This window comes from Hippopotamus amphibius, chromosome 12 (genome assembly GCF_030028045.1).
Source record: "Hippopotamus amphibius kiboko isolate mHipAmp2 chromosome 12, mHipAmp2.hap2, whole genome shotgun sequence".
NCBI classification, from domain to species: domain Eukaryota; kingdom Metazoa; phylum Chordata; class Mammalia; order Artiodactyla; family Hippopotamidae; genus Hippopotamus; species Hippopotamus amphibius.
Window position 1 is genome coordinate 23,187,539 of NC_080197.1, and position 12,519 is coordinate 23,200,057.

General features: G+C 37.9%; 1 protein-coding gene across 3 annotated transcripts in view; it reads left to right on the forward strand.

Annotated features, from left to right (window-relative positions):
* Positions 1–330: 330 nt before the first annotated feature.
* Positions 331–12,519, forward strand: part of RBL1 (RB transcriptional corepressor like 1) — a 63,255-nt gene continuing 51,066 nt past the window's right edge. For 2 of the 3 annotated variants that reach the window (XM_057701070.1, XM_057701072.1), the window contains exons 1-2: positions 331–650; positions 3,696–3,829. In XM_057701070.1, coding sequence (XP_057557053.1) covers positions 495–650; positions 3,696–3,829 — 290 coding nt within the window. In that variant the 5' untranslated portion in view covers positions 331–494. Of the gene's footprint in view, positions 651–3,675; positions 3,830–12,519 lie in introns of all 3 variants that reach the window. The other variant, XM_057701073.1, reaches the window with a different exon arrangement.

The following is a 12,519-nucleotide window of genomic DNA, read 5'->3' on the forward strand; positions in this document are numbered from 1 at the left end:
GGGGCAGTGACAAACTCAGGCCCATGGGTTGGCCGGGCAGAAGAGGCTTCTTCCCTAAGACGAACGGGGCCACCTCGCAACTGGCAGCCCAGACCTGCCCAGACCAAAAAGCTACCAAGAAAGGGCGGTGCCGCCGGCTCCAAGGCAACATACGAACTACAACTCCCAGCAGACCATGCGCGCGGGCCGCCGATCCCTCCGCATCCAATTTGTCCGGCCGGCTGTGTCCACCGCTGCCCGCCAAGGGCCAAGTCCAGGTTTTTTTAGGCCCCGAAGTCCGTCTTCGTATCACATTTCCGGAGAGAGACGGCTGGGAACCCTGGAGGAGAAACGGACTTTTTTGTGGAGAGACGCGGATGCAGACCATCGAAGAGACGTCGTGCTGCAGCACCCGATTTTCGCGCGCTTTTGGCGCGGGTGGTTGTGGGTAGCGCGCCCAGGAGCGAGAAAGGAGCCGGGGGGCTGTGGCTGCGCCGCCCGCCGGGCCTGAGGGGATGGACGAGGACGATCCCCATGCCGAGGGGGCGGCGGTGGTCGCCGCGGCCGGGGAGGCGCTGCAGGCCCTGTGCCAGGAGCTGAACCTGGACGAGGGGAGCGCGGCCGAAGCCCTGGACGACTTCACCGCCATCCGGGGCAACTACAGCCTTGAGGTGAGCGGCGGCAGGTGGGGCGGCGGGACAGAGCTCGCCAGGCCCCACCCCCGCCCCGCCCCGCCCCTACCCCACCCTCTGGGGCGGTGGGAGTTTCCCCACCAGGAAGGGTCTCTGCCCAACCCCGCGCCGAGGAGTGCGAAGCTGAAGGGCGAGTGTAGCTCAATCTCTCCATCTATTTTGAGGCGGGAAACCGAAGTCCGGAAGAGGAGTGGCTTGTCCAAGGTCACACGCCACTCAGGGGTCCCCTAGTCTTCAGACCAGCGCCACAGACGTCATGGGACGTGGGCCCTTAAGTCTGTCTAAACAAGCAGATACTGTCCCGGTTAAAGCTTAAATGAATTGTGTGCCCAGACGCCATTGCCCAGTGCTTTGAGTGTGTCTTCTCACTTGGTTCTCGCCACAACCCTTTGAACATGCTCTATGATCCCCGTTACACAGATGAGGAAGCTGAGCCCGAAAGAGGTTAAGCGCCAGGTCGCAAGGTTAGTGGTGAAGTCGAACTAAGGAGTCTGAGCCATGATCTCTCCACCCTTCCGCCTCGAGGTGTGGGTTGCTCTTTCTGCAGTGTTGCCACGGTACATCAGAGCCAATGTGGACACAATGCTTCTCCCTCGACCCCAGGTTCCTCCTCTCTCAGATGGGGATAATTAGATTATCCTGATGCTAAGCTCAGTGCCTGTCTCTAAACAAGATAAATGTAGGCTGTCATTAGATTTTCATAACCGGTCTTGCAGTAAGTCCTCCCAGCAGCCCTGTGAACACGGCGGTACAGTGATTATTAAACCTGCTTTCCAGGCAATAATATCAAGACCCAGAGGATTGTCTTCCCAGGGTCGTTCTGCTAATTATCCTAGGAACCCAGACAAGCATAAGCCCAGTATAGAGGTAGAATTGTGATGGAATATATTTGCAATTACTCCAGTGGCCTTATGATCAAAGGTTTTCATGATCCAAGAGGACTGGACTCACACAGAGTGCTCTGCTGACTCACCACTGAGTGAAATAATTAATTGCTGGGTTCAAAGGCATAGAGTTGGAAATTCGGAATTGAGTGTGTGTGTGTCTACATATGAGGGAGAAGAAGAGAGACTCTTGTATGTCTGGATAGACTGGATACAAGACAGTGGTAGGACTGGATAGACTGGATACAGGACAGTGGTCTGCAACTCCGAGTGACACAACTGGAAAGCTGAGGAAAGAATAAGAAAGTAAGGGAGATTATAAGTTGTGGCCGCAATAGAAAACAAACTTTTAAAAAGTCTGAGAAAGCATTTCTGACATCCCAAGTCCTGATTTCGTCTCTCATTGAAAAGCATTGCTGAGTGCAGACTGTGGTCGAGACATTAAACCAGGCACTTCTTCAGATTTTTTAATATGCGCAGCTTGTTCCTACTTGTGTGCTTTCTCCATGCCAATCCCTCTGTCTGGAAACTTTTCCCTCCCCACTCTAGGGAAAATTGAAGAACTGAATCTCCAGTAAGGCAGAGTTGGTGAGGATATCTTAAATGTTTGGGCTAATTCACAGCTGTGTGAATTAAGATTTTGTGAGTGTTTCTTCTGTCTCGAGTGTTTTCTTTTCCTCTTCTTTTATGCTTTGTTTTTGGTGGAAGGCATCTTCATACATCTGCTGCTTCCTAAGAACCCCTCTGCCCAGCCCCTATCCCCTCTAGTTTACCTGACGAGCTCCTGCTTACCCACCCCACTTTCCCCGTACATTTTGGTGATTTATCACCACTTACCACTTTTGTCTCCCTTTGTGAACCCTTCCCTGACCCTCAGTCAAAATCAGTTACTCACTATACTTTATTCTCCCATAATACTTTATCTTCAGTTCTTTTTAAAATGAACATCTCACCAATTATAGATAATAGTATAATAGCTGTTCCTCTTAGCTCTATGCTTGGAATTCTATGAGTCAAAAACTGCTTTTGTAATTCTAAGGCCTAGCATAAAGGAACTAAACTATTATAGGTGCTTTTTTTTTTTAAGGAAAAAAATCAAAGCAGTAATTTTGGTTCTTATATTTTCTCTGTCTTAATAATGTTTTAATCTAGTAGCCTGTATCCAAAAACTCCGTAGTACTTGGATGCTATACCCAAACAATTCGTTAATCAAGGCTTCTAAAAGTATTCAACCTTAAGCTTACCTGCTTGCTTTAATGCCTTGAGCAAATAAGACTTTTCACTACAGTACTTTAGGGTAGGAGCACTAGGTCTTAGCTTTATTGGTGGCTACCCATTTCTACCCACTTCTTTTGGATTATTGCAAGAAATCGTTATCAATCATTTTATTCTTCTAGAGTCTCGTCTTAAAGAGGATCTGTACAACAGTATTGGGTTGTGCTATGAGATTTGAGTTTAGTTCTTAATTTCACGTAAAGCTCAGCAGTGAAGTCATAAAGTGAATCTAGCTTGGATATCTCAAGTCTAAAGCAGAGAATTAAGTGTTGAATTCACCTTTTTTGTAGCATTGTAAATTGAAATATCTGCTAAGATAGAGAGCCATACTTACTATTTTAAAGATTGGGGTAAATGATTCCCCAAATTTTTACCTTGCAAAACTGACAGTCGCCTTTATGTTCTACATGATAGGTATTAATTTTTATATGTGTAATTCCCTTGCCATCTTTCTACTCTGTTCTTTCCTTTCTCTGCTAAACTGGTTAAAAAAGAAACATAAAACTAAAATGGTAGAAAGAAACTTCAGCATCATCAAGGCCATGACTGGTGTTATAATATTGATAAAGCTAATGATGAGAAATTGGTAACTCCTTCAATAATATTAGATTTGGGGTATAGGTGAGAGATCTATCTTTATATTAATATGGATTTAACATGTTACACAGGACTGAGAGTAAGGAGTTTTATACCCATTACTGTAACCAACTAAACTTTATGACCCTGGGCAAATATCTTCACTTCTCTGGCCTGTTAATACAGGATGACAGTTAGACCAGATAATTCTTAAGATCTCTTTTGGTTCTGGAATTCAAACATTTTAACATAATATATCCATTTTGCAGTTTTATCTTTTGCCTTCCAGGGAGAAGTTATACACTGGTTGGCATGTTCATTATATGTTGCTTGCCGCAAAAGCATTATTCCCACAGTTGGAAAGGGTATCATGGAAGGAAACTGTGTTTCACTTACCAGAATACTACGTTCAGCTAAATTAAGGTAAAGCACTTTGATTTTTCAAACATTATTTTATTTATTCTAAATTTAATTTTAGAATTTAATTTCTCTTTGTTTAAATCATTTAACTTCCTCCCATTTGAAGTTTGTTATCCATATAGGTGTCTTTTCCCAAGTCTAACATTCTTTCTCTGTGTTTCTTCCTCAAATTCTAACTTCAACCAGAGGCCTCTGTTCTAAATCTTTTTTATCTATAATTTTTTTCATTAATAGTTTCAATTTGAGAATGATGTCAAGCTTTCAGAAAAGTTGCAAAAATAAGAAAACTACAAAAGAACCTCCATGTACCCTTGAGCTAGACTCACCTTTTATTGACATTTTACCCCATTTGCTTTATCATTTGATCTTTTTCTTTTAAATAGTATTTTTTCCTCAGCTATTTTAAGTAGAGTCCATTATAGCCCTTTACCCCTAAATACTTTAGTGTGTATTTCCTTAAATAACTACAGTACAGTTATCAACTTCAACAAAGTTAAAATTGATATAATAATCTTGTATAATCTAGCATCTCTATTCTAGTTTTATTAGTTGATCCAATAACATTCTTTATAGCATTTTTTTTCCTTCAAGATCCAATCTAAAACAAAAAAATCCAATCTAGGATCAAGTGTTTTTTTGTTTTTTTTAAATATTTATTTGGTTGCACCAGGTCTTAGTTGCAGCTGGCAGGGTCCTTAGTTGTGGCATATGGGCTCGTTAGCTGTGGCACGTGAACTCTTAGTCATGGCATGCATGTAGGATCTAATTCCCTGACCAGGGATCGAACCCGGGACCCCTGCATAGGGAGCTTAGAATCTTATCCACTGCAGCACAAGGGAAGTCACTAGGATATGGTATTGCATTCACTTACCATGTCTTTTTAGTCTCCTTTAAACAAGAACATTTCCACAGCCTTTGTCTTTCATGACATTGACATTTTTGAAGAGTGTAGTTCACAATCACCCTGCCCTCCTTTTTCAGAGTGTTCCTCCTTTTGGATTTGTTTCATGTTTCCTTATGATTAGATACAGGTTTTACATTCCCAGATGGAAAGCTACCTAAGTGATTTGGAGTGCTCAGTATATTACATCTAGAGACACATGATATCTTTCTGCCTGTCACTGATGATGTTAATTTTGATCATCTGCTAAAAATGTTACCTTGTTTCTCTATTGTATGGTTGATATTTTTTCCCTTGCAAATACTAAGCAATTGGTTGGTCTTAGCTATAGCTTTTACTTGCTCTGGTATCAACCATATAGAACTATTTGCCTGAATGCAAAACAACAGAAATGGAGTGATTCAGATTTGCTTAATTGCTAATGTTCATAATGACTGTTTGAGGTCAGTGTCTGTTTGCCATCCTGGGTTTCCAGAATAGAAGAGAAATGAAGTGTAAAGCCCTATCCAGTGAGGGTTAAGTTTCAGTTCATGGTAAATTAAAAAAAAAACCTCAGAACAATTTTGGTTTCTATAAATAGAAAAATAATTTAGTCAAGACAATTTTTAAAACTAATAAATACAGTTTTTGTCATTCATGATAAAAACAAAATGAAAATATAACTAATATAAAAGGAGTTCAGGTAGTGTTTTTTAATTGAGCAAAACTTTGTCCATTGTCATATGATCTTTTTCTGTCGATGTTTCCCACCACTGACCATATTAAATTTTTAAATCTTTGTAATAGTTAGTTATTGGGGAAACTGAACAAAAAAGAAAAAATTTAGAGCAGTACAAGCTTATGATAAAAATTTCAAATAATGAAGAGAGTTCTGGAGGTAGGTGGTGGTAATGGTTAATGCCACTGACTGGTACACTTAAAAATCGTTAAAATGGTAAATTTTATATTGTATATACTTTTACTACAATTTAAAAAAAGGCTTAAAAATTTTCAAATAATACAGAAGGGTTGAAACTAGAAAGATGTTTCTTCCTTTTTTCACTCCCCAGAATTTACCACTATTAGCAATTTACTGTTATTAAATTGTTAAACAGGAAAAAAATCTGTTTTTCCGTATTTGGGTTGTTTTTTTGTAAACATAAATGAGTTCATTACTATATGTATTTTTCTGTTGCTTTTTTAATTTTATATTCTGGAAATCCTTCTATACCACCATGTATAGCTCTACCTCATTAATTTTTTTTAATGACTGTGGGATATTTTAAGTTATAAGGATGTTTTATACATTTAGCCAGCCCCCTTATTGGTGGGCATTCAGATTATATCCAGTCTCTCGTGATTATAGACAAGTGAACATTATTGTAAGTAAGTATTTCAGATAAATTCCTAAAAGTGTAGTAATGAGTCAAAAGATACTTTTTAAAATGTAGATTGGTTTTAAAAAATGTTTTTAAGTGTGAGATTCCTAATTTCTGAAAGAGCGGATGACCAACATCAGTATGTTCATTCAGACAAATAAAAAAGAATTGCAAGAAATCATTATTATTTACATTGATTTATAATAATTTGGGCTATTTTCAAAATTTCAACTCTAAATGTAATTTTAAATGACTATGTAGACCTTTATAGATATGGGAAAATATCCATCAAATATTGTTAATAAATCGTACTGCAAAATGCTGTGTAAGTATAGATTTATATATACACATGTAAAACCAGTGTTTTTATTGAGTATTTACCTCCGTGACAGACACTATGTGCTAATAGTTTGCATTTAATTCATTTAATCCTCACAGTAATCCTATTAAATAAATCTCATTTTAAAGATGAGGAAACCAAGTCACCAAGAGATTAAATTACTTCCCAGAGGCTCTATACCTAAGTAAGTGGCAGAACCTGTAGTATTACACATGCTATATTACACATGTATCTGTATACAAATATACATTAGTATGTCTCCTTTTGAACTGTATCTGCATTCAGCTTCAGTCTCCAAAAAAGAAAATTTAACCTAGGCAACTTCCAACTCAAAAAGAAAGTTTCATGTAAAAATTTGTTCTGCTATTAAGGGTATTAAAAAGTAGTATCTAATTTGTAATTTGAATTTTAAATTCATTTTAATAAAGCAGTTGTCTGCATCTTATTGTTTTAAGTATTGAGAAGTAGTTTTTCCATGTTTTTTACAAGTTTTTCAGTAACTTCATTTAAATCAAAATGACTTTCATTCATTCATTATTTTTCACATTATGATAGAACCTGAATGAACAATTATTTTTCATAATTTTAATTGGAACATTGATGATACTAATTTTTACAAAGTAATTTTCCTTTTTATCTTTGGAGGCCATTAAAATTAGGTAGTGTGCCACTACTGGAACACATGTTCCACAGTACTATCCTTACACTATACTCTGCTTTTGGCCAGGGGTGGGGGTGGGGAGGAAGTGCACATGTATGTGATAAAATATACATTACATAAAATTTACCATTTTAACCAATTTTAATTGTACAGTTCAATGTCATTAAATAATTAACATTGTTATTCAACCCTCACCACCATCCATCTCCAGAACTTTTTCATCTTCCCAAACTTAAACTCGATACCAATTAAACAATGACTTCCCTCTTCCCCCTCCTCCTAGCCCTTGACAACCACCATTCTACTTTCTGTCTCTCTGAATTTGACTGTTGTAGGTACCTCACATAAGTGGAATCATACAGTATTTGTCTTTTTGTGACTAACAAAAAGACACTTCACTGAGCCTACTGTCTTCAAATAACAGCATAATATCTCTAAGGAAGGACACAACAAATGAATACTTAGCATAATGTCTTAAAAAAATGGCTGATTCAGAATCTGAGGCAGACCTATTTTTCTGATGAACCTGTAACAGCTTATGCCAGAAATTAAGGAAATGCTCAAAAAGATGTAGGGGACACGTCCAAGGGACATAGCTAGTTTGAAAAGGCTCCCATTAGTAATATCTGGGATAACTTGAGCATCAGAATGAATAGGGACAGTAATGGATTATAACGCACTGAATAAAATCTATACTGATGATAAATAGAGGAGAAGGGAAATCTCTTCCTTATATTAGAATGCCAATAAAATTTGCATAATTGTAGAGTATCTCCCTATAACTCATTTATCAGTTACAAAGGGAAAAATAGTAACTTTAAAGTGAAAAATGTGGCAGATACCACCTAAATCAAGTGCAGAGTTATTATCAATGATGGGACAAATGGTTATGACCCACTGAGAAGGACATGACATCACTTATGTAGTACTCTGTTAAAAATACATAGCCTAAATCTAATAACAAGAGAAGTATGTAGGGATGTACTACAAAATAACTGACCTGTCCTCTTCCAAAATGTTGATGTCACAAAAGACAGTCTAAAGAACTGTTGTAGAATGAAGGAAACTAAAAGGAGATAACACATAAATGCAGTGCATGCTGCTGGATTATATCCTAGATTGGGAAATTTAAGATTGCTATCAAGAACATTATTGAGACAGTTGGTGAAATTTAAATTTAAATATGGACTAACAGTATTTTATCAATATAAAATTTTCTGATTTTGATAATTGCACTTAGTCATGTAAGACCTCCTTCTCAGGAAATAAAAACTATATTTATGAGTAAATACAGTTTCTATTTAAGAAAAGTATTTGTGAGTAAAGGGGCATGATATCTACACCTTACTCTCAAATGCTTCAGAAAAAAATTATAAGTATGTTATATTAGGGTTCACCAGAGGAACAAAACCTATAGAATGTGTTAATATGTGTATAGACGAGGGTAAGTCAAAAATTATCTGCACTCTGGTTATATTAAAACTTCTATAAATTCTACAGCCAGAATGCAGATAATTTTTGACTCACTCTCGTGTATATATAGAAGGAGAATGTGCGCCCACATAAGCACCAGAACATATGCACATGCATACAAGCACAGGTTGGAAAAAGGAGTGGGAGAGGGATTTTAAGGAATTGGCTCACATGGTTATGGAAGCTTGGAGAGTCTAATACATGGGGTAGGCCAGCAGCCCAGGAAAGAGTTGTAATTTGAAACCAAAGGTAGTCTACTGGCAGAATTCTTTCTTCCCTGGGAGGAGGTCAATCTTTTCCTGTTAAGAACTTCAAACTGATTAGATGAGGCCCACCCACATATGGAGAGTAATTTGCTTTACTCAGAATCCACCAATCCAAATGTCAATTTCATTCTGAAAAATACCTTAACAGGAAATATTGGAATAATGTTTGACTAAATATCTGGGCACTCATATACATCTCCTTAAGCCATTCTTAATCCGCAAATAAAGGCGATAACAAGATCATACATTAACCTAACATGAGATGAGTATCCTTTGTACAACCAAAAATGCCCTAACCTTTTCCCCAAAAGAGGATGCAAAGTCCTTAGGTGATGTTTACTCTTCTTAATATCCTATAACTAAAATACTAGGAAGTAAAGTTAACAATACTATGGTATAAAGTCAATACATGCTATGTTACATAACAAGGGGGTAGGAAAGGAAGGCATACAAAGATATTTAATACACACACACACAAACATATTTGTAACAAAATAAGAAATACTCATTATAATTAGTCCTCATTTCACAGCTGGTCACGGGTTGTAGTTGGTGTTAATAACCTTCTTCCACTGCCCAGTCCATGTTTCCTTTGTCCTCAGCGAGCACCCTGCTGGTCGTGGTTTTTTACCTGGTGAGGTGACCCAAAACCTTCATTCCAAGAGTCTGGGCCATTAGTAGTCCTGTTTGGATTGGGTTGTTGTAGTTTTCCATTGACTTTAATCACAGGGCATGGTAATAGTAAGAGACACCCTAAGGGATTCCTGTATTCCACTCTTCTTTACCTCCGTTCTGGAGTAGCAGTCCAATTTCTCCTTGGTTGTCAGGATCACTGACTCCAGCCAGCATAGTAATTCCCTTCTTTGCCTGTTGCTTTAGAGGCATAAGTTGCCCAGAGTGGTTGGATGGCAGTCTTAACTTCTAGTTCAATGGATTATTGTTGTATCTCTTGGTGGAAGCATTACCGTCTTCAGAACTAAGACCTCTAGGGCCACCAGAGCATAAAGTCACAGGGAGAGGAAGCAAAAATTTTGCTAGTGGGTCAATAGGTGTAATAGTGAGTGGTGCCACTCTCATTTCCGCCTCTTGATTCCTGGACCTGTGAATCCTGGCTATGGGAGAAAGAGCACTATATTGTTTGCTGATTCAGAGCATATACAGCCGCCTAAAGAACCTTGCTCTGCTGCTGGCTGATTGGACACTCAGCAGTGACTGTAGGCAGATTGGCTTTGGTCCAGATTGGCAGTGGAAGTCCATGAGCCCATACATAACTCTTCTAAAAAATGTTAATCTTATCCGAAAATCATCTTCACATAAACATCAGGAATAATGTTTGACCAACTATGTGAGCACTGTGGCCCAGTCCAGTTGACACATAAAATTAACCACCATATGTGGGTACATATACAGATGATGATTTGACTTAAGATTTGTGACTTGATGGAGTGGTATGATTTCGTGATGCTGGGCAGCAACAGTGAGCCACAGCTCCCAGTCAGCCATGCATTGAGGAGGGTAAACAACCAATACACTTACAACCATTCTGTACGCATACAACCATTCTGTTTTTTACTTTCAGTAGAGTATCCGTTAAACTACATGAGAGAGTCAGCACTTTTTTTATCAAATAAGTTTTGTGTTAGATGATTTTATCCAACTGTAGGCTCATGTAAATGTTCTGAGCACATTTAAGGTAGACTAGGCTAAGCTATGATGCTTGGTAGGTAAGGTATATTAAATGCATTTTCAGTTTATAATATTTTCAACTTACAGTGGATTTATCAGGATGTAACCCCATCATAAATCAAGGAAGATTTGTATACATGTATATACATATAGAGAGAGAGATGGATGACAAAGCAGATACACAAAATGTTAATAATTGGTGAATATTGGTGAATAAAGGAGTTCTTGTATACTATTCTTGCAACTTTTCTGTAACTTTGATGCTATCTCAAAATAAAAAGATTAAAGGATAAAAGGGAATGTTTAAATACATTTATGGTACATCTATATAGTGGAATAAAATGCAGCTCTTAAAATTATGGAAGGAGTTTTATGTGAACTGATATAAAAATATCTCCAAAATACAGGAAAAAAGCAAAGTGCAAAATATTGTAGGTAAAAATAGAGCTACCACATGACCCAGCAATCCCACTATTGGGCATATACCCTGAGAAAACCATAATCCAAAAAGAAACATGTACCACAATGTTTACTGCAGCACTATTTACAATAGAAGCAACCTAAATGCCCATCAACAGATGAATGGATAAAGAAGATTTGGCACATATATACAATGGAATATTACACAGCCATAAAAAGGAATGAAATTGAGTTATTTGTAGTGAGGTGGATGGGCCTGGAGTCTGGCATACAAAGCGAAGTAAGCCAGAAAAACAAATACCGTATGCTAACTCATATATATGGAATCTAAAAAAATGGTACTGATGAACCCAGTGACAGGGCAAGAATAAAGATGCAGATGCAGAGAACAGACTTGAGGACAGGGGGTGGGGGGTGAAGGGGAAGCTGGAACGAAGCGAGAGGGTAGCATTGACATATATACTACCAAATATAAAACAGATAGCTAGTAGGAAGCTGCTGCATAAAACAGGGAGATCAACTTGATGATGGGTGATGACTTAGAGGGGTGGAATAGGGAGGGTGGGAGGGAGTCGCAGGAGGGAGGGGATATGGGGATATATGTATAAATACAGCTGATTCACTTTGGTGTACAGCAAAAACTGGCACACCAGTGTAAAGCAATTATATTCCAATAAAAAGCTTAAAAAAATATTGTAGGTAATATGGTATCATTTGAGTGGGGGAAAAAATTTAAGTAGGTATGTTTATAAATGCCTTAAAAAGCTCTGCAAGGATAAGTAAGAAACTAGTAACAATGTAATTAGTGGCTAAGGCAAAGTTGATTGCTTTAGTAGAAAAAACTGGGAGGAAGATAATGGACAGGAGAGACACTTTTCATCATATATCCTATAGTACCTTTTACATTTTGTAATTATGCATATTACCTATTAAAAAAAGAAAACCAAAAAAGAAGATTCTCACACATGCAGTATCATGATATCCATCTTTGTATTGATATTTTTGCCTATATCTTTGACTCTCTCCTTAGATTCTTAGAAAAAGCATTTTTTAATGAAACAATTTGAGCATTTTTAAGGCTTTATATTTATGGTGCCAAGTTGCCTCTAGAAAGGTAAAATATATTAATACTTCTAGCACATTTCACTGTACCCTTTTTGGAGTAGTATTTTGGGGTTTAACAGCCTTATTAAGATATAATTCACATATCCATTTAAACTGTACTGCTCAAGAGTTTTTAATATAGTCATATATTGACTACAATTTTGGAATAGTTTCATCACCCCAGAAAGCAACCTCATACACATTAGCATTCATACCTTATAGCCCACCAAATCCCCATTCTGTGGCAACCACTAATCTACTTTCTGTCTCTATTGATTTGCCTGTTCTGGACATTTCCTGTAAATGGAATCATACAATATATGATATTTCTTTGTGATCAGTTTCTTTCACTTAGCGTGTTTTCAGGGTTCATCCATGTTGTAGCATGTATCAGCACTTCTTTCCTTTTTATGGCTGAATAATTTTCCGTTGCATGGATACACCGCATTTTGTTTATCCATTTTTTGATTGATGGACATTTGAG